At 43.7% G+C, this 25,890-nt stretch overlaps 1 protein-coding gene across 1 annotated transcript in view; it reads right to left on the reverse strand.

Annotated features, from left to right (window-relative positions):
• Nucleotides 1-12,030: 12,030 nt before the first annotated feature.
• The window catches only part of cux1b (cut-like homeobox 1b), a 70,202-nt gene continuing 56,342 nt past the window's right edge, over nucleotides 12,031-25,890 (reverse strand). The window contains exons 10-23 of the mRNA XM_088300283.1: nucleotides 24,430-24,537; nucleotides 23,068-23,256; nucleotides 22,901-22,959; nucleotides 22,645-22,687; nucleotides 22,399-22,495; nucleotides 20,517-21,317; nucleotides 19,753-19,836; nucleotides 19,261-19,362; nucleotides 18,632-19,173; nucleotides 18,378-18,519; nucleotides 17,455-17,742; nucleotides 16,376-16,564; nucleotides 14,338-14,605; nucleotides 12,031-13,877 (exon numbers count right to left, since the gene is read on the reverse strand). Coding sequence (XP_088156409.1) covers nucleotides 13,397-13,877; nucleotides 14,338-14,605; nucleotides 16,376-16,564; nucleotides 17,455-17,742; nucleotides 18,378-18,519; nucleotides 18,632-19,173; nucleotides 19,261-19,362; nucleotides 19,753-19,836; nucleotides 20,517-21,317; nucleotides 22,399-22,495; nucleotides 22,645-22,687; nucleotides 22,901-22,959; nucleotides 23,068-23,256; nucleotides 24,430-24,537 — 3,393 coding nt within the window. The 3' untranslated portion in view covers nucleotides 12,031-13,396. The remainder of the gene's footprint in view (nucleotides 13,878-14,337; nucleotides 14,606-16,375; nucleotides 16,565-17,454; nucleotides 17,743-18,377; nucleotides 18,520-18,631; nucleotides 19,174-19,260; nucleotides 19,363-19,752; nucleotides 19,837-20,516; nucleotides 21,318-22,398; nucleotides 22,496-22,644; nucleotides 22,688-22,900; nucleotides 22,960-23,067; nucleotides 23,257-24,429; nucleotides 24,538-25,890) is intronic.

Genomic DNA, 25,890 nt, shown 5'->3' on the forward strand with positions numbered 1-25,890 from the left:
AAAGGGCAAATTCCTTTTTTTTTTTTTTTTTAAATCTGAGTTGCAAGTACAACTAAACCTTTCCATATTTTTGCCCTTGTTTTCGGGTTTTAATACAAATATACTATATAATATAGTAATACATGTACTAATATCCATGATTTAGGTTTTGCAAAAAGTGGAATATATAATGTATAAGGTGGATAAATGCTTGACCTTTTTCTTGATCTTTGGGCGACTTGATGTTAAGAGTCATGTAGTTACTGACAGACGCATATTCATACATTGCACCTCTTTCACTGATTCTCAGGTGTCTTATTGTTATGTTAGTAGTGATTATTTTGCTGCTGATAGCCCCGTATATTAATACAGTTCATATAAAATGTACCTCTTCGGGTGACTTATTGTTGTTACAAGTCATTATGTTGCTGCTGACACCTTAGTGTATTCATGAAGTAAGAACATCCTAAACCGTAACCTACGCTTTCTCTCTCTCTCCCGCACATTAATCCTCGAGTACCTTATTGTTATGTCAGGCGTCTTTATGTTGCCGCTAACACTCATGTTAACACTCTCCCATTTCCTCGCTCTCTGAAGATGTGATGTCACATGAAGTTCACTGAGCTCAGCCCAAGCCAGCACAGCAATATCGGTGACACTGTGCTCAATAAAGGATGGAGAGGATTTTACAAGACAGATATTACACGTGCGTAACGTCTAATATGTGAATTGGAATCTAATAATAATTCAAAGTGCAACTTTATAACAATAAAGCATAATTTTTGCCCTCCAGGAGACTAATATGATGTCTTGCCTGGTCATAAATCTCCACAAGGGCCAAATGTTGAGAATATGTAAGGATTTGGCAATAAAAAGCCAATTGTTTTTAGGGGTGAGGAGTCCGGGGCTGCGTAAACCGCTCTGTATTCCCAATCCGGGTTGGGGTGGGGGCAGGGGGGTGGCGGCTGATCCCAGAAGCACGTGACCGAGTGATTCAGCGAGACACCATGTCAGAGCAAATCACAGAGCAACAACACGGAGCCACCTGACAGAGGAGCTCTGTTTCCATGGCAACACCCATGGGAGGGAGGGGGCGTAGGAGGGGGTGTTTGCTGTGGGAGGAAAGAAAGAGAAAGCTGGAAGAAAAGAAGAGGAGGTAGAGCGTGGAAGCTGAAATGCTCCTAAGACAACTGGATGCAGAATCAAATGAATGAACGCGCGCGAGCGCACGCACACACACACACACGCACACGCACACGCACACCGTATCTATGCAACAGCCCTCAGCTTGCCACAAAAAGAAGAGGGGAAAAAAAATGAATGAATGAATAAATGAATGGGGATTTCAGAGCAACTTCGCACAATGGTGCCATTGGATGGAATGAGGAATGCCTGCCAAATGAAACCACAAATTACGATCAGAAAATGGTAATAATAATAATAATAATAATAATTATAATAATTTGTCGAAAATGCTGCATGCGCCATTGAAAACAAGATGACATAAAACAACTTACAAGAAATAACTGAAAAAAAACAAAAAGGAAAACAAATGAAAAAAAGTGCAAGAAATTTAAGTAATGAAAATAAAAAAGAAAGACAAAGCAAAATACAAAACGCTAAATAATTTAAGAAAAACAAAAAGCAAACACTCCAAAAATAAAAACAAATAAAGTAAATAAAGAAATATGGAAGCAAAATGAAAAATGAATCAAAAACAAATAAACGCAAAGAAAAAAAAAAAATAAAAACTTAGTCAAAAACAAACCTAAAATAAAGAAAAATATAAAGACAAAAACAATCACAATTAATAAAATGGAAACATAAAAACAAAAAAGCTGAATACAAAATTGAACAATTAAATGAAATGAAAAGAAAAACCTAACAAATAAATATTGAATAATTTGTCCAAACTGCGCAAATTAGTGAAAAAATGTCCGGCCACGGATTAAAAAAAACAAAACAAAAAAAAATGTGATATCAAACAACGATAATGAAACATCTCACGTGAAAACCAAAATTGTTGTTGTTGTGTTTTGGATGAATACAAAATCAATTCTTTACACTGGCCAGCCATGACAACTCCACACCCCAGTAGAAGAGAAGCTGTGAGCGAACAGAGATGTGAGCACGTCAAATCTACTAAATAATTCATATTCATAATAAAAACAGAACTTTGCTGCCTTGTGCATGACAAATTAAACTTCAGGCCGGGAGACAAAGAGTGAAAGAATCCATTGTTCCTCATCTGCTTTCTCACTGCGGCATGACAGAAGCACTTCCACATAGCATCCGCCACTAAACGTGACACCGCAGCCGAGCAGTTCGCCCGTACGCCGTTAAGAAGCGGTGACTCCTCCGCTGCCGCGCAAAATATCATGAAGCCATTAAGCCGTAAATATTTTAGAGGAAGGCTTGTGGCAGGGAGGGAGGGAGTCCTGCAGTGTGATAGTGGGAGATCATTTGGGTTAAAAGATGAATGTCTCTCCCGAGGATCTAATCTGACAACAAAAAAAAAGGAAAAAATAAACAACTGAGATGTGGTTGCATATGTGTGCACACCCACTTAACCAATCACACTTCAACGTGTTAAATGGGAGTCAGCACACACCTGGCGCCATTTCAAGTGCTTCTGATGAACTCCAAATAAAGTGCAGCTGTTCTAGTAGCCCAACAGAAGCCTGAAGGCTTTGTTCCAACACTATCATTTGGAAATGTACATAATTACCTGCACCTTCAACAAAAATTGCCCCAAAGCATGATGCCAAAAAGTAAGCAGAGCTGCATTGACTTTTGTTGATTACGAAGAGAATTTGCTCCTTTGAGTGTTCTGTTAAGTCACCAACACCGGGTGGCAGGTAGGCCACAAACACAGAAAGTAGTGTCTCAAGTGCTGCATCCATGAATGAAAATATTTTCTTTTTACCCACAATGTCGTGTGCAAAGTGAAAATTCTTTCATTCAAACTGGAATATATGAATACCACACCACCCTGGTAGCCTTTCACCTTCATCAAGTCTTGCTTTCTTTGAGCTTTTTTTTTAACCTGAAATCTATTTTCCATTTATCTATTTATTTACATTGTTCATAACAGGTGGTGCTATTTTTCACACTTTCAGCGACACTTCAACATAGCCTGTACATTTAGCAAAGCTTTTACAGACGATTTCTATTATTTCAGATGGAAACAATTCTGTACGGATGTGTTCTGCATTTGTGAATATATTTCTACCACTAACAGCAAATACATAATTAAAAACATTCATCTTGCTGCCCCAACTTGCTGCATAGCCTTTATTCGAGTAAATGTGCAATACAGAGAAGCTCCAGTAACTATCATGCATATAATATTCATCTAAAGAAGATTATTAGGCTCAATAGAATCCGTCGTCTTATTAGTCTCCCAGTCCGTCTTGAGGGAGCTAATCATTGATTTTTTTTTTTTTTTTTTTTTAATTCTACTAGCAATCAACGATAACAATGTGATTTGTGCACGGAAAATCTATAACAAGTCATTTGTTGACTCGGAGGAGATGAAGTGCTCCACTTGTATGTCAATCCAATTAGGTTTGAGAGTGATTACTATATATATATCATAATTAGTAAACTGTTCCCATTGACACGTTTGTTGATTAAAAGACAAGGACTCAAAATTCACTTTGGTGGATTAAAGCTCCATAAATGACTCCGAAAAGGACAAATGACACAAACCATGATAACCATACTCATCATTCCCTCCCTCATTGCGGTCTATTGCTTGGAATTTAAGATGGAAAGCGTAGGAAGGAAAAAGGGGAAATGTAAAGCCACACTGCCCTCTAGTGGTGGCGTCTGCTAACTACAACACCATAAGCAAATCTCGCTTTCGCTAAGCACAGTTGAATGAGGCAAATGCTTCCAAAGGTAAGAGGAGCAATGACGTCACCACCTTAGAGGTTTTGGTCGTTCTCATGGAAACGATGCAAGTGGTCAGAGTACCTGAGGGATAGAGACAAATAAGTTGACAATTAATCATTGCGCAAAAATACGTAAACGTGTATATAAACCTACAAATCAAATAAAATGGAAATACTGTAATATAAAAATCTATTCAAAAGACTTTATAGGTCTCTGCGTTCTGTCTCACTTTTTAGCACAGAAAGCCGAGCAGTCTCTGCCAATGCTCTCGCTCCAAGCGGTCTTGTACAGCACCTGTTACAAAGTGAAGCGCAGGTAAGATGTTTTCATTGTATGAATTATTATTTTTTATGGAACAGAGTGGAGAAGGTCTGACGCACCAGGAAGACCAAACAATGCAGGAGTAAAGTGTAGAAGAAAGCCACGGTGCGTGCCACCTTATTGGAGAGGATCACACGACCCTGAGGAAAATGAGAAAAACAAATTGCCATGTTAGTGTGTTTCTTTGTGTGCATGCAGTGTGTGTGTGTGTGTGTTTGTGAGAGACTGTACCAGGCTCAAGGTTGCTTTATCCCAGGGGCTGAGGCTCAAGTAGCGACGCTGACGCTCCTGTTGACCGAAATCAGAAATCACAGAAGAAAACAAGAACGCGTTATTTGAAACACAACACAAAAAAAAACAAAATGGGAATTTTGGGGGTGTATGCACTTTTCAAGCTCTTCCAAGGTCAATTAAACTTTGTTGTTTTTTTGCCATTCAAAATCTCGTAAAATGTGTACTTTTTTTCTTTTGTACCTTCTTACTGAAAGAAGCAAACGGGTCAAGTCTTTCCTCATACTGGGAGGAGTAACGCATCACTGTGTCATCACTGCCTCCTGCCTGCAGCACACACATAAGCAGTCGCGGCAAATAAGATCATTTCGGGCACACACACGCACGCACACACGCAAACAAAAAGAAACGGTGCCATACTCTGCCGGCATAGCTCTGCAGGAACTTGATCTTCTCGTAGAGTTTGATGTTGTCTGCGCGCAGGCTGTCCAGCTCGTTCTGCAGGGCTTGCATGGTCTGCTGCATGGAGCGGCTCTCCTGCAACAAGCCAACGGAGGTCGCAGGTAGTTTGTGAGGTACGCGTGCGTGTGATGGTGACTCACGGCTTCCAGCTCTTGGTTGCGGGAGCGGAACCTCTCCCTTTGGCTGGAGATGATGGAGAGCAGAGAGTCCATCTGACCTTGAGGCAGCTCGGCATGGACGCTCACACCTGAATCTGACAAAATCAGATCAGCTTCAGATCGCATTTCGTGATGTTCCGTTGCAGTGCAGTTAATTTCAAGAGCTGAATCTTCCAGAAATATTCAACATCCACAATCAAACAATAAGTAAAAATTAATGACAAGTGCCATGTGGTACATTTTCTCTACCCAATGGAAAACAATTAAGCTGAATTTGTAATATTAAACATTTCCTAGACTGGCTTCAAAGCAGGCCATGTCAGCAAACTCAAAGGTTGTGAAAGATATTGCACATGCTTTGTGTTGCCCTTTTTATTGATCTTCCTAAAAGCGTCGACACATTTAATAACGCTGTCCTTCTAGGACGTCTGTACAACAGTGTCTTTAATAAATTTTGAATTATCTTGCAGAAATGAAGCTGTTGTGGCTGATGGTGAGCGTTTAAATGAACTAAATCTTTGTAAAGGGATGCCACAAGGGTCTGTTTTAGAACCGCTGTTGTTTTCCTAGCATACGGTTAAAAATGTTGGTATCAAAAAATTCTTTGTGGATGCTGTAATTGACTCAACTCCGACAGTCTGATTTTCACCCCCCCCCAAAAAAAAAATAGGATCTTTACAGATAAACCTTAATTCAATTCATGCCAACATAAGATGGCACTCCTTTGAAAAGTATTTCCTGTTCTTAGTGTTTAGGTATCTATCTTGATGAGTTGTCTTTAAGCAGAATTTTTAATCGAACGTTAACTTTTATCCAGAAATAAATCTGGCCTCCCTCAGTACTACAGAAAATACAAGCGACGTTTTTTTTTTATTTTGGGGGAGATTTCAAATATTCTAAGTGAATGACACTCCCACTTTTGACATTAAAAACCCGTAATAGAATTTATCACACACCGATTAGATTCTACTACGACGACTCAGCAATATTGGTCAATTTTTGTACAGGATAAAGAAACGATTGAAGAAAGAAGTGAATTTGAAGTCATCATTCGGGAATACAAACGGACCAGCAAACATGGCGGTGGCCTCCTTGATGGGCTCGGGAATGTTGATGACCTCGGCGCCGTCGGCACCGGGACGAGGCAGGGAGGACATGGCCTGGATGGTGCTCAGGTCGTGCTCCAACCTTAAGATGAGCTCCTTCTGCTCGGCGCCGATCCGCACCGCCGCCGCAAACTCCCCTTGCAGTTCCGCGTAGCGACCTGTGGAGGGTTAGAACAGAAAGTCTTTTTTTTTTCCCCACACATCAACCATTTGGAGTTGTCATTTGTCTCATTCGGAAGGCACTCACCTGCGCGAGGGCTGTCAATGACATAAACAGTCCAACATCTTTAAAAGTCAAATAGATTTTTCTTTTCTCTGAGAATACTTGAACAACAAACTCCCACAGCACACTTTTAGTATTTGTATAAAAGAGATTTACTTCAATTATCACACCTAGGGTGCATGTGAATAATAATAATGATGATGAATGAATCAAATGTCAATCATAACAAATACATTGTGAACGTTTCATACAGTGATATTGCTTTTCAATGTTGTAGAAGGGGGGGGGACTGTCTTACAGTGCTGAGAACAAACAACATGATACGTTTAGTAAATAGAAAGATATAAAGAACGCAATGATACATGAGGAACCAAACGAAAAAAAAAAAAATGGAGGGAAATAGCATCTCGGGAGTGCCGGAAGTGCTAAAAGATGGGAAGAGGAAGAGGGAGGGAGGGAGTGGGGGGCGTGAACCATCCCTTTTACAGTCATGCACAGCGCACACACTCGATCGAAGCGGTGGGGAAAGCGTTATTACTTCCACGTTGTTGATGATAGGGTGAGAAAAAAAAAAATAAAATGTAACATAAAGCTTCAACAAGCATCGTAAAGCTTTCCAAAGTTGGAGGGGAGGGCTGAAGGTCGCTCCCCGGGTCATTTGGTTGTCAGTCTACACTGTGGAGGAAGCTACAGGAGGGGAGTGGGGAGGGAGGGCGGACAGGAAAGGAGCAAACAAAGGTGGACGACTACATCACTATTTGGCTTTTTGCTTCCTCTTTTTTTTTTTTTTTTTTTTTTTTTTGTGTTACATTGAAATGTTGAGCTTGAAAAACAGAGCGAGGAAATGACCAAACGAAATCAAAAGGAAACACACAAGCAAAGTGAAGAAGATGAGTGTATTGTGCTGTTTTTAGGTGTGTAACGACTACCGAGTGTGTGCTATGCGTACAGCACCGCTGCGTCGGGGGAGGAAAGAGTGATTCGATACAAAAAACTCACTTCATAAGATATATTCTAAAAGTATTAATATTATTACAAAAAAAAAAACATCTTGAGGTTTTTCCTCTCTCTTTTTTTTTTGTTTTGTTTTTTTTTTTGTTGGTTTTTTAAGTTTTTCCTGAATAGGGTGACCAGTGCTGCTGTCCAGGCTTCCATCACAACAATATTAAAAAAAAAAAAATTAAGCACTACTTCAAAACAGATCATACAGTAAAGCTTTACGACTTCAGAAAACATATGATATACAGCATCTGTCACACCTTTACAATGTTATTCAACAGTGTATAGAATCATCTGGATCTTTAAATTTGTAGAAAAATATCTGTGGATCATGGAAAAAAAGTCCTGAATCGTCCCTTCTCTCGTCTTGCCTTCCAAACAAAAAGCACGCTGTGACACTAAGTGACTCCGTCGCTACTTGACCCCCGACTCATATTTACAATTTCTCATCCTCCCTCAAATAATTGGCACACGTCATCTCAATACCTGCAGTGACGTCACAGCGAACCTGACACGGAACGGAAGGAGAAGACAAACCCGACCTCAAAAAAAAAAAAAAAAGATAAGAAAAAATGCCCTATGAATAAATTCAGTGTTATTACAGTGTCTGCTGTTTTTTTCGGCGTCCTTCCTCCTTCATTCTGCGAGTTTAGGTATGTACAACGTCAAGGTGGCGGCGGGCGGCGGGCGGGGGTGATGGGGGCAGTAACTGTCTGATAAAACCCCAAATGGGTCAGTCGTTAAGAACAACACAAGCTCATTATCTCCTTATTCCAGCAACCCTCTCCAGGAGAGAAATTCAGGTTCAGGGGTGGGGGCGACGCGCGGGTTCCGAGACGACACGGTCCACACGCGCACGTCAGACAACATCGCAACGTTTCGGTGCCCTGCTTTGCAGTTAAAAGGCACAAATCTGATGGATTTGATGTGGGGGTTTTTTTTTTTCCGAAAGATGTGGCGAAAAGATGGCGGAAATGCGTTAAGTGCTTAGTATAAAGGTTACAAGAGAGATACAAGACGTGCTGTGTGGTCGCGGGCCCGAAGGCGCTTGGAAGGGGACAAGAAGGTTTGACACCTGCGGTCTGTGGGAACACAGAGGGAGATTTGAGGGATTTTTTTTTTCTTTCTTTCCCCAAATCGGAACATCTCGATTTAAATGCGGTGCATTTGACCAGGACTGACTATATGGACAGAAGTAGTGAGACACGTTAAATCGATTAATCGAGGAAGCCTTCAGTGGTTGGTCTTAGATGGAAATGGACTAAATTTATTTTTTAAAAAAAATAATAAAAATTGAGTGAACTCAAAATTTCACGGCAACAAACTTAATTTTTTTTTTTAAGTTTTACTAATATGAAAATAATCTTTCCCGCATTTTAAAAGATAAAGATGGCCTTTATTAGTCCCACGATGGAGAAATTTGCAAAAAAACAAGCTGTTTGTTTTTTTAAAACAGTGTACCTGTAGCCCCAAAAAATTTTTTTAATTATGGGTGCCAGTATAATTTAAAATTCCATGTGATTGCGAAACATTAAAAAAAATATCTTTGGCAATGATGCTGTTACTCTGATATCTTACATTATGTTGTCGACTACCAGTGACACATGCATGTCGCAAGTGTTGACTTGTTAGCCTGATAGAAAAATTGCCTCACTCATTTCTAAAGTACCCAGCTTGCCAGAAATTGTTTTTATTTCTATCTATGCAGATTTTTATTTATAATTTACGAAAGTTGAATAAAGGCAACTGAACTCAGAGGCCTTCAGTTTTAAAAAATACCAGTGTACAGTAACGCCCCTCGATATCCAGACCTAATTATGAATATTTTGTTAAAATACAATTACAATGTGTTTACAAACCCGTGGGAATGATATTTTAAGGCTTAAATTCTAAAACAATTTTTAAAATTTCAGTAAAATGCACTGTATTTTCTCCAGATGGTATTTTGAGGTTTACGTATACTGATAATGCTACGCAAGCTCCCTCTAGTGGTATACAAAAGAATCACTGAATTAACTGTTATAGTCAACAAAAACGTCAACATTGGTATACTTTTTGTTTTGTACACTTCCGTTGCATCTCAATTTTAAGCACAATATGTTTACATTTAATATTTTAGAGCTGTTCGTTTTCAGACATTCAGGTTACATTTTTGTTAAACGTTAATGTGAAATACATTTCAATCATTATTTAATGTTCCTATATTTCAGCAATTTTAATGCTCAAACTGTGCCAATTGTTACACTGTTGAAATTTGGGCTTGTTTAGATAATTTATTTTGAAGTTGGTCATTGTTATGGTGTTACTCAGAGAACCAAGTAAGAATAAAAAAAAAATAGATAAATAAAAAAAAAATAAATATATATACGATCGCGCTCAATCGATTTTCACGTGAATCAACATTTTTAAAAAAAAAAAAAAAGCTTAACTCCATATTAACGCAATACTTTGTCCATATAGTGTCCTTGGATTTAAGGACGTGAGAAAAATTGTTGGTGCAGTTTTGTTAAACAAACAGAATGGTAACTGGAATAGCGAGACGGCGAAGTAATAAATTACAACGTAAAGATTTTGAGATATGTTGCCGCACTACCTTTTGAGGCAAAAATTTCTGTAGCACTCAAGAGACCGCCGATATGTATTATTACTCACGCCTGAGTTAATCGTCTCAGGTTCCTTCCCCAGCTAAATGTTCAATTGGGTTTGGATCAGGGTTAATAGAAAGCTAGTTCAGAATTGCAATAGTCAAAATGTTTTAGCTGTGTGATTTCTGGTCTTTAATCTGTTGGGGCAACACGTTTTGCTCGAAAATGCTTTCATCGTCTTGAGAATTCATTGTGCCCTGCACGAATTCTTGACACTCTGTGCCGGAGAACATCAACCAAACCTCTTCCATGTTTCACAGTCGTGTTTTTTTTTTTTTTTTGTATGTTGACTCGCCAATGTGGATTTTTGGCAAACTCCAATTTCGGCAGTTGCTTCACTGACCGTTGTGGGTTTTTCTTTGTTCAACACACGGCGCGTGTGTGTTACGAAAACATGAAGCTTCGGGAAGACGAACAAGAGGAACTGGAATCCGAATCAGGTGCTCACTAATTACATCTCCACCGGACACGTTCCCGTTCTGTCACACGCAGTGACGTGCAAGGACGTTGTTCATCATGTCGAAAAACAGCCGACGTTTGTTTCCATTTTAGTGTTCCGAGTCTGTGCTTGGTTCTCAACCACTTCCACAAATAAAAAGGCATCCGTTTCCCAGGAGCCTGGGATGGTAACTCGGTTGTAGTGTTTTACAGACCCTGTCCTAATAAGTGCTTTGCTGTACGGACTGCTATAGATTACAATTCTGCATAATCATAGGCTGGCTCTTCTGTGTGGCCGCACACACCTGCTAGCTGGTACAACTTGTCTAATCTCAATTTGGCAGATATGACCTCTTTTCAACATGCATTCTCGTCTTCAGGTGATTTCATTTGACAACGAGTACACACTTGGACCTGATCAAGTTAATGGCGATGAAAGAGGGGGGGGGGGGGGATTCTAGCTAAAGACGAGCTCGTCCGAGATACGGCCGCAAAGATGACAGTCGAGTAAGAACTGAAAGAGATATGCTATCCAATCATTTTGATATGTTTTTTTTTTTTGGAGGGGATTCTCGTGCTAGTTATTTAAAGAGTATAACATGATAAAAGCTTGGAGGGGGCTGGGCGCGAAGTGAGGCAAACGCATTATTCAAAAAAGATATTGAAATGACACTTAACGTTTACGGTTCATGAATATACAAACAAAATGAGAACTAGTACGTCTCTGTAAATATTAACCAATACTGCCGGCAGTCTATAACGTCTAGTAAAAATGTTACTTGCCCTCAGGAAGAAGTATAATCCCTTACAAAATAGACAACTCAAATGATAAGACATTAAATGAAAAAAAAAAATACAGCACCTATAAATAAGCAGAATAAAAACCAAAACTATAAATGCCAAAAAAAAAAAAAAAAAAGCAATAAAACCGAGCTACAGTAAATCATCGTATTAAACTACGTGGTGAGATTAATGTAATGGTAACGCATCAAACAGCTTAAAAGTAAGGGTGACAGTTGTGCACTAGTAGTGTGTGCAAGTAGATACGAAATATGAACCCCCCCACACACACATACGTTGGAAACACACACACACACACACGCACACACGCACAAAGGGGAGGCAGTGGGCTGACAGGCACTGAGGGCTTGTGTGGGACGAGGAGGAGGTGATATGCCTTCAAATTTGTAGTGTATACAGTAGAATTGAATGTGGGGATGGGGGGGGGGGCGGCCCAGGATACACAAAAAGACTGGAAGAGAGTGTAACTACTCACACCAGGGTTGGAGTGAAATCGCTTTTGAATTAAAAAAGTAATATACATCGGGAAAAAAAAAAATAATCCTATCATGAGGAGCTTCTTTATGCTTGATAACGTTTTTGTAACTTGGAACTCTGAGTGAATTGACCTTGACCCTGACTGACATGCAGGCAAATATACACGCACACACACGACACACACACACTTCCTGATTTGGCCTATAAAAAGATGTGTGTTTGTGAACAGGAAATTAGCTGGTGGTGAGCGCACACACACGCGCCCACACACACACACACACACACACATATACACCCGAGCAGATCCAGTGCTGGGTCTTAAACTGTGACGTGCACAACTTAACAAAAAAAAAAAAAACCCAGACAACACCCAAGAGACACGGAACGTATCGGCTACAGTACTACGTGAAGTCATCGTATCGTATTTTCCACAATGCAACATTATTCCATCCTAATTTGCTTCTTTTTTTTTAAGAAAAAAAAAATAAACAACAGTGACTTGTTACTCTCTTATGGTCTGCTTATTTTGTACTAATTAAATTGCTTCCTAAATTTCCCTATTTTGTTATCTTTAGAGTCAGAAGACTGTGCAATCTCTTATTGGCAACCAAATTGCAATATGAATAAAAAAAAAAAAAAAAGAAGAGAGAACGAGACGGTCCTTCATCCTTCAAGAAAGACCTACGGGTTCCTTCTCCCCTTCCTTTCCAGACGAGTGTGTGTTTGCGAGGAATTATTACGTGATCCTTCTGGCCATCACATGGCTGTCAGCAGGATAGGAGAACGGGGGTACACAACAGGTCAAAGTTCGTACATCAGTAACCATGGCAGCTCAGGCGTGTTACCCTCTTAAGAGTGTAAGGAGTGAGATACAAAAGCAAAACACGCCGCCGTCCAGAAGCGACGGCGCGCACGGGCACACACTGACAACCCCTAAACATACAAAAAAAAAATAATAAAATAACACGCACACACACACACACACACAAGTGAGTGAAAAAGGCAAAGGGTTTGTAACAGTCACTCTACAGTGTGAAAAATGAGGCGTCTCACTGAGTGAGGGGAGGTTTGTGGACACTTGGGAGGTGAGAAGAAGAGCGGAAAAAAAGATCTCCTTGAACAATGTGAGAGTTCTTGTCAGAGAGTTCATGTCTCTTATCTATCATCGAGCAGTGTGTGTCACTGGGACAGCTGCTGCGACAGGCCTCGCCCGTCTTTACCCAGTCCAGGTTGCGCAGCCCGGCCATGGGTCAGACCCCGGCGCGGGACTAACCAGTCTGGTGCACCAGTGGCTGGTGATAGGGAGGTGGGGGGGGAGGTACAGCAGGGCCAGAGGCCAGCAGGACGGCTAAGTGCTTTTCTCAGTACAAAAACAAAACTCAGTTAAAAAAAAAAACAAAACAAAAAAAAACAGGAGAGACAATTAAGCTCCCTTATTTTGTTCTTCTAGGTATTCCGTAAATCTTTTTTTTAAGGGTTTTGCCAACCACACTATGTCACTTTCCTCTTTTGGGAAAGCTATGTAGTAAAAATGGCTGCTGAGCTTGACTTTGGCTGTGTCCACTCTCCAACTGGAACAGAGAAGGAGGGGTCCAAGGTTAGAGGTGGTGAGGTTATGAGACAAGAGGGGCGAAGGATGCTCAAGGAAGGGGGGCGGGGCTAGAACTCCCACTCTGAGGGGTCCTCTTTGCTGGCGGCCTTCTCCAGCCGGTGGATGATGTTATTGAGGTTGGCCGCTTTCTTCTTGCGCAGATTGTTGTCCCTGGGGTTTCTGGCCGGGATATTAGTACTCGAGGCGGAGCTGCCGGGGGACGCCTCGGTGAGGCTGAAGAGCCCAAGTCCGCCCGGCACGCAGCTAGAACCCGGCGGGATGCAGTCTATCTGGGAAGGGGAATTATTAGAGCCCCCCGCCTCAGACTCGGCCTCCATGTCGTGGTCTTTGCACGGCCCCCTGTGATCCTCCAGGCCCACGCCGAATCCCTGGCGCGCCTCCACAGTGCCCTCCGACTCGGTTCCGTCACAGCTGTCTCCTTCGCCTGATTTCGACCCGCGGAGGGAAGGGGAGCCTCCCTCGCTGCCGGGCCCGACCCCGCCAGCGGCCTGGATTTCCTCAATGAAGAGTTCTCGTCGGATACGTGACCTGGAAGAGACGATGGACGTCAGTCTTTGTGCTTACAGCCTGACGTTTCATTTGTTATTTGTGACTACAAACACTTCCGTGTGAGTTAAACCCGTTTTTAAATACTTCCGCAAGCTCAGTTTAGATCTCGATGCTAATTCCCGGGAGCTTATCATTGGCATTCCACAGTATATGGTAGCATTGAGCTAACGAGTGGACTTTAATTTTTATATTGTTTGATGATGCATTTGGGTGTTTAAATATTCAAATTTCAGCCTAACCCTTATACTGGAGGTGACAAATAAATAGCTTGAAGGAAGCACCGAAAATATAGGTCTCTTTTTAATCGCAGATTTTCACTTATTTTGGTATGGAATGTATCACCACTGTATGTGCAATCCACAAATTAAATCCAAATCAGTTTTTAAAAACAGAAACTAAACTTTGTTATTTGGCTCGTGATAGTCCTCAAAACACTGACCTGTAATTATGAAACCAGTTAATGACGGTGCTGGTCTTCAAGTTGAGCTGGGAGGCCAGCTCCTCAATGGTCTTGGGCGAGGGATAAGGTTTCTGTTGGTAAGCCCTTTTCAGAGCCTCCTTCTCCTCGGGACCCAGCACCACCCTGGGTTTCTTCAGATGTTGCTGCGGCCCCGGACTCTGAGAGCCCTGCACGTAATCCGGCCCTACTAGGCCCCCGTCCACAGAATGGCCGTCACTCAGGGAGCTTAGCCTCCTCTTCATGTAGGCTGTGAGACAAAACAACAGGGTCCATGAGGTCTTGGGAAGAAATTCATGGATGGTGAATCTCAGTCATCGGTCGAGTCAAGTGAACCTCTCAGGAATATTGAAATAACTCAGTAGTTACTGGGTTGATTTTTTTTTTGTAGGTCAGTAAGGTTGCTGAGGGAATTTTGTTTGTGTTACAGAGAGTAAGTACAGTGTGAAAAGGAGTTTACGCATGCTGTATTTTACATTGTAATTTACTCAGGATAACAACATGATAATAACATGATAATAACATAATAACATAATTTTGGTCATGATAACCAGGAATCAGAATGAAATTTTCATGCCGTTTCATCCGTAGTATACCGAGTCTAATATTGATTTGTAACCACGACATGGCTGTGGCTCCAAACTGCACAAGTGGGTAACCAATTTCAGCACACTCTCTCTAAAAAACGTAAATTATTGAAGGCACGCTCTATTTGCTCGTCCAAACAACCAAGTTGTTAATTGGAATGACTTAGAACCAACAAATTGTGTATTTGGTGCCCTCACTTTACTTCGAATTGCATTTTATGAAGACAAATGAGTATTGTGTGGCCACATTTCAATTTTTCAAGTCATAAAATTAGCATTTTTCCCCTATGTTTTGTGACCACAGCATAATCGCCAATGTCATGGCCGGTGGTCTTTACTAGTGACTATATAGGCCCTTGGAAACCAGTAATATACTGCCAGGCACTAGATGGTGCTATTGTACTTTCCAGAAAATGTCACAATAAAGCTCTGTGCAACAGAAACAGCAGCTGTAGCTCGGTTTACTGCAGGCACCAGCAGCAGAAAATGAACAGTTCACGGCAGCTTCACATTAGTTTGACATTTTGTCCACCCTGATACACGCTGCCAGATATATTAGTTGTGCAGCAGCAGCAGCAGCGAGGCCCTCACAGCAAGGTTAGAGTGCTCAAAAAAAAAAAAAAAAAAGGGGGCAAGCTGCAACCTTGCGGGCTGGTACCGCAAAGGTGAGGGGCCAAACATGGTTACTGTAGAGTCGTCGCTGTCTTTCCTTGTGGCTCTGCTCTGGGTCAGGGCTTTTTCCCGTTTGACTTTGGGGTCAATAAACCCAAATAAAGCTTGAAGGTGAGTAACCCCAAACAAACACTGTAGAAACACAACGGACTACAGCTGGCTGCGATTTTCACTCATTCATTCACTATTTTTGTTTTAAGATAAGACGCCTGCGCCTGGTGGCATATTAAAACCCAAACATTGTTCCTACAAAAAGCGCATCAATTGTGTTGAGAGGGGTCACGGTGAGGCCATTGGTTTTGATAATAATCACTCACACGTCATGCCAGAAAGAAAGGAATGCGGCGTGATAAGAGGCTCCGAACAAAGAGTAAAAAATACAAGTTTATAGACTGATGATTATTACGATGATGACAATGATGAAGAGGAGTGCTGATGACTGTGAGTAAGCAGGCCCGCGGCGGTCCCCTAGCTGTCACATCTAATACAGTACGTGATGCCTGCCGTCCTGATTGCAACTGACATCACACCAAGATGACTGTGATCTGCACAACATGCTCAACCGTCCTACACAAAGGATATCGTCTGTGCAGATGTGCACGCGTGATTCAAAAGGGCTTTCATCTGCGCGGGCTTATCAAATAAATACAAGTTCAATCGCACAACACCGGGTTTCTTTGTCGTTCTTTAAATGTGAAGCCCCGACGCCGTGTGCAGAGTTTTTGTTTACCTCTCCGGGCCTTAAAGCTTTTCATACACACCTTTCTTCTCCAGGCGCTTCATGTCCATGAGTTTCTCCACACTGTGCGGGTCCTGGAGCCAGAGCTGCATACGGACAAAGGGCTCCCTGCCTTTCAGGCTGAGCTTGTGCCATGGTTTGGGTCTGGCCAGCAGGTCTGAGACAGAACCCTGCGTCAGACCCAAGATAGTCTCCCCAAACAAACGCTGGCCTGGTGAGGAGAGAAGAGGAGGAGCCTTTGTTAGACAAGATCATTGATTTAAAAGCTCAACAAAGCCTGTGGCCAAGTGCAAAAAAAATAGAAGTGTTTACTACCATTGACGGCTAAACACGTCAAAGATTCTTTTTTTTTACTCGGCTGGTAGTGAATGAGTTAAATAATAGCCTTCATTAAAATTCTTTTGTAAATATAACTCAAATAAGGAGCCAAAATCACTTTGTGTCAAAGTGAAGTTATTGCAAAACCTCACACATGCATTGAAGAGACTCCGTAGCTTGTGCTAACAACCTAGGCTAAATTGAGCTCTTCCTCTCATCGTCGATATGCATCACTTTATCTTACTTCTTTGACACCAATTGCTGCTTTTGTGTTTGCCAAAGCCTTGGCCTAGTTCACCATTACATAACAGCGCATAAAAATATGCAAGTTCTGCAGCAAATAGGTTCCGCTGAATTGAAAATAGGCGGGAATCACTGTACTACAAGGCTCCACATTACAAAGCGCACATGGCCCCAAATCGAAATGAAATAAATCAGAAAATTCATCGTCACATTCTGTAACATCAGTTCTGTGGAATCTGGCGATTTACACGCTCACACGCCAGAACCCGCCTCGTTCCACACGTAAACTTATCAAAGTGGCCAATCAAACGCTGCGTTCAAACACGTTGCCCCACCTTCTTCTTCTTTAGTGTTTGTCTCCTTTCTTGTTCTTAATTTGAGTTATCAAATTCATATTTAATCATCTAAAAAAAGAATCTGCAAATTACCCAAGCATGTGCGAGTAGTTGGAAAAATTGACTTGCATTGCCTCAAAAGTTTGGGGGCAAAAAGCTAACAATTGGGGGTAGGTAAGAGGAATATACTTTGACGATGTCTCACCGAGGTTGTTGTCTGTTAGGACCTCCTTCACCTTCTTGGTAATAGCGTAAGTATCGAGCTCAGGAGACATTGCAACCATCTCCTGAATGCTCAAACCCGAGTGACCTGGTATTGGCAGCGGGGTGCCGGGCTGGGAGTCCCCACACGAAGGATCGTCAGACGAGGGTTTGAGCCCGGACGACTGTGAAGAGAGCAGATCGCCGGCGAGGCCGTTGACGGACTCTTCGGCCGAGCTGAGTGGCGACTCTGGCGCGGGGCTGCAGCTCGCCGATGTTTTGGGCGTACCTTCTGCTTTGGGAGATAAAAGGACAACACACAAAGGGTGTGTCGGTGAGGAGACACTTTATTTATTTATTTATTTTTTTATCCCCCTCAGTGTGTCGGCTCGGGGAGGGGACTTGAGCCATCCTAAAATCAACTTAATTCCTATTTAAGGAACAGCAAAGGTGTTTAAGTTTTTAGTTTGACGCTTTTTTGGCTAGCTGCTCTTTCTTTCATCTCCCTGTCTGTGCCTGTGTTGTGTTGCTGTGCAGCTCAGCAGGCTGGAAGAGAGCAGTCATGAGGAGCTGTCAGTGTACATTAGCTGCTGTTTACACCCCCAGAGAGAAACAGAGACACGCACACGCACGCACACACGGAGCTGCCATCTGGCGCTGCAACACTAACTTGTCTATGACATGACAAACCAGCAGCTTGCTGGCTGCCACTGCCGCAGCATAGTGGATGTGGGGGGATGGTGGGAGGAGTTATCAGGGAGGATATGGGAGAATGCGAGGTCAGATCGGGCGAGGGACGGATGGAGGGAGGAAAGATTGAGTGATTGACAGATGGACAGTAGGAACTTGCTGCGAGCTCTAATCAGGGCTTTCTGAGTAAAGAGGTTGCGTGAATCATAGATCTGTGCTGCTGTGGGATTTGTGTACCTTGGTTCTGAGCTTGCTGGTTGTGTGCGTTTTGCCCCTGGTCTCCATTGAGCCACGGCTGCATGCGCAGGTACGGCTCCCGGTTCCTCTGGTTCAACTTGTTCCACGGCTTGTTTCGAGATAAACTGTCACTCAGTATTCCCTAAAGCAAGCAGCAAGGGGAACGGGTCAGACATGCAGCTGCTGTCGAGCGCAACTATTAGCAAACAGAAAACGGGGCAAGCGGGAAAAGCAGACACGCAAGAAGCCCGCACCTCTTTGGAGTCTTCCTGGTTGTAGTTCTCATCTCCTGCTGAAGACCTGCGGGGGTCCGTGTGCATGTTGCTCCACCACTGCTCTCTCCAGTAACCCACCCCGCCCACCGCAGTCCCGGAGCGTATCGAGCCCTCGGAGCTGCGACCCTGCCTGAGAGCGCCGTCGGATGTCATGTCGATCCCCGAAGAGGGCCTGCCCTCCCTCTTGATGCCAGAGCTGAAGTCCAGCACCGGGGACGGAGAAGAGGGCGACGACAACAGGGAGCTGGGAGGCTTCTTGAGGGAGAGAGCCAGGGGATTGTAAGGGGGGAGGGGAGCGGTGAGCGGTGAGCTCATGAAGTCCCTCTGAGACACGAGGGAGGATGAGGAAGATGAGGCTTTGAGGATGGGTTCCAGCGCAGCCTGCTGGGCCTCCATCTCTCGGCGAGCTTGCTCCAGGATGGAGCGGATGGCCTCATCTGACCCGCTGCCCCCTCCGCCTCCGAGCCCGCTTCCGCCCCCTCCTTTCAGGCCTGCGTATGAGGGTTGCGCATGCGACAAATCTGGCGATAGGATAGGAAGGGGGGGAAAAAAATGTCAAGGGGATACGGAAACATCTCCAAACTTGACTGGAAAAGATTTACACTCACCGGCTTTCTGCACCTGCAGCTCTCTTTTGGCCTGCTCCAGAATGGACTTGATGGCCTCATCTGAACCTGCATCTTGAGAGCGGACGCGAGCAGTGATGTTCCCTGGAAAAGCAAAAGCGGACAGGAAGAGATTAACACGAGTAGGAAAACCAACTATTTGGAGATTTAAAAAAAAAAAAATAAGAATGGATCATTTAATAATTGAAATGAACTTTGTCACAGCACCACATTCCTCACACTCTGACCGGAAAGCGTTTATTCCTTCGGAGCCCACACATGCAAAGGCACTACCGGGCTCTCGACAGAACTACCAGTTCGCTTCTGAACGCGCATGCTGGCTTCGCTCGGCTACCATCGCCGCACATTTATGCTCACTAACCGTCCGTTGAGTTGACAAACCACAACCACGCACGCACACAGATACAGTTCACCCTTACACAAGCATGCCACACGGACAGAACGTGCTCGAATCTGTGTGTGAAGGGGACAGACCTGTGTGTGAAGCTGTATTGGAGAGGGCTCTCCGCTTCGGAACATCCTGAAACACTCGGCTAAGCTGGGGCTGGCCTGAGCCCTCTGTTAAAAACAATGTACCACACACTATGTTACAGCACTTGTGGGTTTATTTTCTAACAGCTACGCTACTGCGTGAAGAACGCAAATAAGTAAAAGCAATGTGGGGATGCTTTTATCCAGTGCACAGAAATGTATTGATCTTCAACGCGTGCAGCCCTGACAGGAGCCTAGCCTCTACTTGGAGCAGCGAGATTAAACTACTCGGACAGTAGTGTGAGGTATCATGACAATATGAGGTGACTAACTGAGGCCTTCCTTAAAACAAAACTCTCTTTAATACAAGGTGGTAAACCCTGCTGCATTTTTGTGTACCACCGAGACAATCTTCCATCAGAAATGTCCTGATGCGTGAACAAAAGCAGGCCCGGGCTAATCGAATCTACCCGCAGTTAGCAGTACCTCAGCCTTCTTTCTAGTTCCCACAGATCAATTCTATTGATGTGTGAAAGGTTTCTGTATTGACCACAATGGCTCGGAGAGGCTCCTGGGATGAGTGCGAAGAACTCATTCAGGACACACAGATGTGGCACAGGATGGGAGTTAGGAAAGAGGAAGAAATAAATGAAGGCTAGCTCTTATCGACAAGCTAATCGATAGCTGTTTGCAGGGCTGTTCACGTACGAGCACACGCATGCTTGACACAAACATACTCCACGCGCCGACGGGCCACACGTGCTTACCTCGTTGCCGGCCCTGGATGCTGCGCAGCGCGAGGATGTTCTGCTCGTCGGCCAGGAACTGCCGCATCTTGTGGAAGGGCTCCTTCCCCCGGATGGTGAGTTTGTTCCACGGCTTCGGTCGGGCCAGGATCTCGCTGACGGAGCCCTGGGAGAGGCCCAGCACGTAGTGGCCAAAGACGCGCTGACCGATGTTGTGCTTGATCAGCTGTTCTTTCACCTGCCGGGCGATTTCCGCCGTGTCCATGTCCTCGCCGTCCAAAACGCTCCCCGTGGTGGCGTCCGAGTGGCTCGGGGACGGCGACGGGGCGCTGCCGGCGGTGCTGCTCCCGTTAACGGGGGCCATGTCCGGGCTGGCCGGGGGCGGCTGGGGGCTGCTGGCCGCCAGGGGGATGGCGGCGGAACCGCAGCCGGGCGTGGAGGTAGGGATGGAGCTGAGGGTTGGAGTGAAGGGGGTGAAGAGAAGAGCCCCGCTGGGGATCCCGGACGACTCCTGCAAAGCTTTGGAATAGAAGGTCTGCAGCAGCTGCCGCTGGATCAACGAGTTCAAAGCCATCTTGCCGCCCACCAGCGGAAAGACCGGAGAGTAGAAGTCCTGTCCGATGCCCGTGGGAGTGAAGGGGTGCGTTTCCCCGCTGCTGGTGGTGGTGGTGGTGGCAGAGTTGAGGGCATCGGCGTGAGTGCGAGACAGGGGAGGCTGCGAGGAGGAAGGAAGAGAAGGAAGAGGAGGAGGGGGCGAAGAAGAGGGGTCGCCGCTTTCCTCCTTAGGTGTCGACTCTTCTGTCCCTTTCCGCCCGGCTGGCCCTACAAGAAAGGTCAAACACACCATGCATTATGGGGGGAGTAAACAAAAAAGGGGTTCCATCAACAGAGAAGAAACACGAAATTAACTTAATCAAATTGTTTCCAAATGAGCCTTTTTTGCCAACCCCCCAGACAAAATGCCCATGCATTTGTGATTTCAACCTTTCTTGTAAGTCACAGCCTAGAAGGGAAAAAAAAATTCAAGACAACCAAAACATTGGACAGTGCGCCACTGAGGCGGATTAGCTTGGCCCAGGGGCTCACAGTTCCTCATGTTCTCGGCCACAAGTGGACAGAAGTGGTCTACCGATGTCCTCCTCCTTTCGGCAGCCGTGATCCTCAACACTCCATTGTCCCAGATGCGGTAGTAAGTCCTTAGTTTATTAAACATATCCAGGGGGAAAGTCTGAAAACAATATTTATGGCGGAACAGAATGCAAATAGCGTGGGCAGGTCTTCACAATCGTAGTGAAGGTCGAAGTTTTCCAACAGACTCATTTTTCACATTCATCAAAAAAAAAAAAAAAGAAAAAAAAAATGAATGCAATGTGTGCCCCCCCCTCCACCCTTGATCTTTTAACTACAAGAATCCATCTCGATGATCGGCGCAGCGAGTAATATTATTCAAATGCATAACCATTGAGACTTAACATGATTGAGCGAGACAGTAGGCTCCCCTTACTGTGAATGTTAATCAATTCAGAGCTACTCAGCTATTCAAGCCTAAAGCTATGACATTTCAAACCCATAAACAATGTTGCGGCGGTCCCGATGCAAGGGGAGGGGTGGGGGGGGGGGGGGGGGTCGGTGGGGGGCATAGTATGGTGTCCTCATTTTTGGTGTTGTGCAACTTTATTGCTCTTAAGGTTGACCTACTGGTGAATAAACTCGCCGGAGTTGTCTTTGTTTTGCGCGTGGGCTCACTAAACACTCATTTATGTGACATGTTTTAAAACAAAACCTGGTGTTCAGTATTCTCAGAGAAAAAGAAGCAAGATATTTGCACATATCTGTGCATGAGCACAGCCTTACCAGCGCAGGGATTACTTGGAAAGGTGAGCCGAGACCTTCCTAAACTTACCGCTGAGCTCGGCGTTGGCTATGCGTAGCGCGGCGCTCTCCGATTGAAGACTACGGTTCCTCTCCAGCAACAGCACCTCCAGAGGTTTGGAGGAATCCTAATTATAAAGAGAACAGGATGATGTAAAAATAAAACTTTTTTTTTTTTTTCAATTGAAAAGCTCATAATTACTATACTTATTCAATTATCAAATAATTTGATGTCCTAATTATGACCATGGGAGCAATGTCATTCCGAGACTCTTACCTGCACAGAGTCCGATGTTCCGAACTCGACTGACTTCAGAATACTGCGGACGGAGAGAAAACACATTCTAATACTACACACACCCAAGATGAAAATGAACGATTTCATAATGTGCCGCAGATTTTTTTAGGTCAAAGCAGCACAACGACAAAATCACACAGCAGACATGAAAGGCTTGGTCTTGAAATGAGGACAAACTTTAGTAGCGCTTCACCGACAGCAACCGCACACGATCAATTGTTCTGAAGCTCCTTACCCCAACTCCTTCTTCACCTCCTCATAGTCTGCTTGCTTCTCAAGTTTCTCCTCTAGTTCCTGTTGGCAACAAAGGACTTCGTAAATGCCGACACCCACACAGCAAGACTAATATAAAAAAGTTAAAATCCCGTCCCCCATAATCCCGGCGACCTCTCCTCCGCGTACCTTGAGGACGGCGGCCTTGCTACTGAGCTCCTCCTCCAGCTGGGTGATCTGAGTGCTGGTGGTCTCTCGGAGTTTGGTCAGGCTGGCCTGCAGTCTCTGGACGTCCTCCACCAGCTGTGCGCTCTCCCTTTCTTTGGCCCTGAGCTCTGCCTCCAGACTGGAGTGGGATGCCACCTCCACTGCCTGCTCCTGCGAGCCAAGAACCACAACAACGTTTTCAGCTGACAGCGAGACTAATTTAACTGAAGTGGGCAATTGTGTTTGGCATAGTTTTTTTTTTTACCCTTCCTGATGCAACCCGCCCATTTGCATCCGAGCTTGGGAGGGGGCACATACAGTATACGACTGTATTGATTTTTATTGAACCACAAACCATAAGTTATGATTGTCAAGGAAGAAGCGGATCACCGGGGCTGCATTATAATAACACAAAGAGAGGAAATGAGTGAGAAGAAAATGGAGAGAGAGTGGATATTTGAGAAGCTGTTGGCTCCATCCATTCACTGCACTCGAGAATGTCTGCGACAGAACTCTCCACACTTTGCTTTTTAGTCACATATTTAAATAGTTCCGCATTATAAACGCATATATGCAAATATATTAGAGGTGCAATGAATAATCGACAACTAATCTATTGGATAATCGATTCTTTGATTTTAAAAGTGTCTAAATCACAGGTGTCAAACTCAAAGCCCGGGGGCCAGATCAGGCCCACGACCTCATTTAAAGTGGCCCACGAAGGGAAAATCTTATTTATTACCAATCTTCCCCTTTTCAAATAAATTGAATTGTTGAACAAACAATTACTTGGCTTTCAGATTTTAAAGCTGGCTTTCCATCCATTTGTTGTGTGTATGAGATAACATAAGGTGATTATACATTTAGATGGTTCCTCTGAGGGAAACCACAAAAATGAGTTTGACACCCCTGGTCTAAATGGTAGGAATTTATTTTCCCAACAGTAAATATTATCCAATTTCTGTAGTGCTCCATGAAAGCCAACTGAAGATCTTTGTGCTAACTCGAAAAAACGTACGGATATTCTCCCCCTGTCAATTTGAAACAATGTCCTAATTTTGAACAAAGGGATAGAAATTTGAATATTTTCTAATCGATTCATTGGCAAAATGATTAAAAACACGTGCCCCATTTGCATGTGCAACTCTCTGAGCCACTACGGAACCAGTAACAAGGCCAGCAAATACCTCTTCTTCATTTCGTCAATGACCTTGGAGACCGATGACAACGGTAATCAATTAAGGACCGCTGTGATCAGACGACCACCTCGGAAGTAAAATGCCGAGCGGATCTTTAGTTCTTCAATACGTCTCTGTCAGTCGCGTGGGGGTGAAAGGGCGTTACCGTGTCGGGGTCGGCCTTGCTGGTCGGGCTGCCGGCCTGCTGGGATTGGTTACTCAAGGACAGCTGCTCCCGCAGTGACTCAGCCTCTCTTTGTGCCACCTCAGCTCGCTGCAAGGAGGAGGAGAAACGGCGCAGTTCTTACGGTCAAACACCATTAATCTCATGTTTATGCGGCTCAAATTTGAATTAATGTGTTATCTTTTTGTGTACACATTTCCTCAAACCACTCTGGATTCTCCCGCTGGCCCTAAGGAAGACTAAAAAACTTTTAACACGTGAGAGCGAGGCGAGTGACGTTGCATGGCACTGACATGCCGCTAACTTCAAAATATTAATTTGACTTGGGGGCTAGAATTTCATGGAGGGTGGTGTGAGCGGAGCTAATGTTGATGTAACAATTTATTAACACCTTTTTTTCTCGCCTAAATCACCAGAATGCAACTGGATTGTGCACAACTGGAGAAAATCAGCAGATTTCAATATGTTGTCTTCCAGTCTGCGTGGCGACAAAGTCCAATTCCTTCCAGCGTAAACAGATTTACACCACAGGGAGGAAGGGTTTTTCCTTCGATTCAATAAAGTGAAATATTACATTGGCTCGGAAAATTGAGATGACACCCGCTGCCTGTTTTTACGGCCAAACTGCCATGCTTCAGTCGGGAATCATCAGTAACACGGGGTAAACACGCCATCATTAGGAGTTACAGGCAGTCGATTCAACGGCGTTCCTAATTGCAACCACATTGGGAGCCGCGATTGACAGGGCGGGGAGCCGGACTGCCTCGTCGCCAGAGCAAAATGCTGTTTTCCATTTTCTCTTTATAAAAGCGTATAAAAAGTCTGTGGCTGAGCTGGAGGCCATGCTGTCATCCTTAGTAAAACTCAAATCAGAAGTGTGAACAGTGCATGTTTGTGCGAGTGTGTGTTTGTGTGTGTGCGTGCGTGCATGTGGCATTATCATCGAGAGTGCTAACCTTTAGGCTAATATTAACATTACATGCCCATGCTAACCCTTTAGCCACAAATCATACTCGTGGGCTAATAATGAAAGTTAACAACAATGACATTAACAGATACCACGGGAATATTTACAGCACAAGGGCAGAGGGCGTGCTAAGGGGCCAGTTTCAGATGGATGGGGTTAGTGGCGTTGTAATAAATTTAAAAACAAACAAGAAGCTTCACAAAAGCAATGCAGTAAATCTAGCCTGTTATGAAACATATTTTGATTGACTGATTGACTCAGTGTGGAGAACAGAAATGGCTATTTAACTGTTTCGGGTCTATATATATATATATATATATATATTTATTCATTATTTTTTAATTAATTTTTAACTAATTAATTACAAAAAAATTCCATGATTAATTGCGATTAATCACATTTTCAACTACTGTTTTTGTGAAGCTTGTAAAAAATATTTACTTGAATAATATTTTGGAATTAATTTAAAATCATCA

Source organism: Idiotropiscis lumnitzeri, chromosome 7 (genome assembly GCF_059441095.1).
Source record: "Idiotropiscis lumnitzeri isolate Australia: NSW breed Sydney's pygmy pipehorse chromosome 7, RoL_Ilum_1.0, whole genome shotgun sequence".
In the NCBI taxonomy this organism is placed as follows: Eukaryota; Metazoa; Chordata; class Actinopteri; order Syngnathiformes; family Syngnathidae; genus Idiotropiscis; species Idiotropiscis lumnitzeri.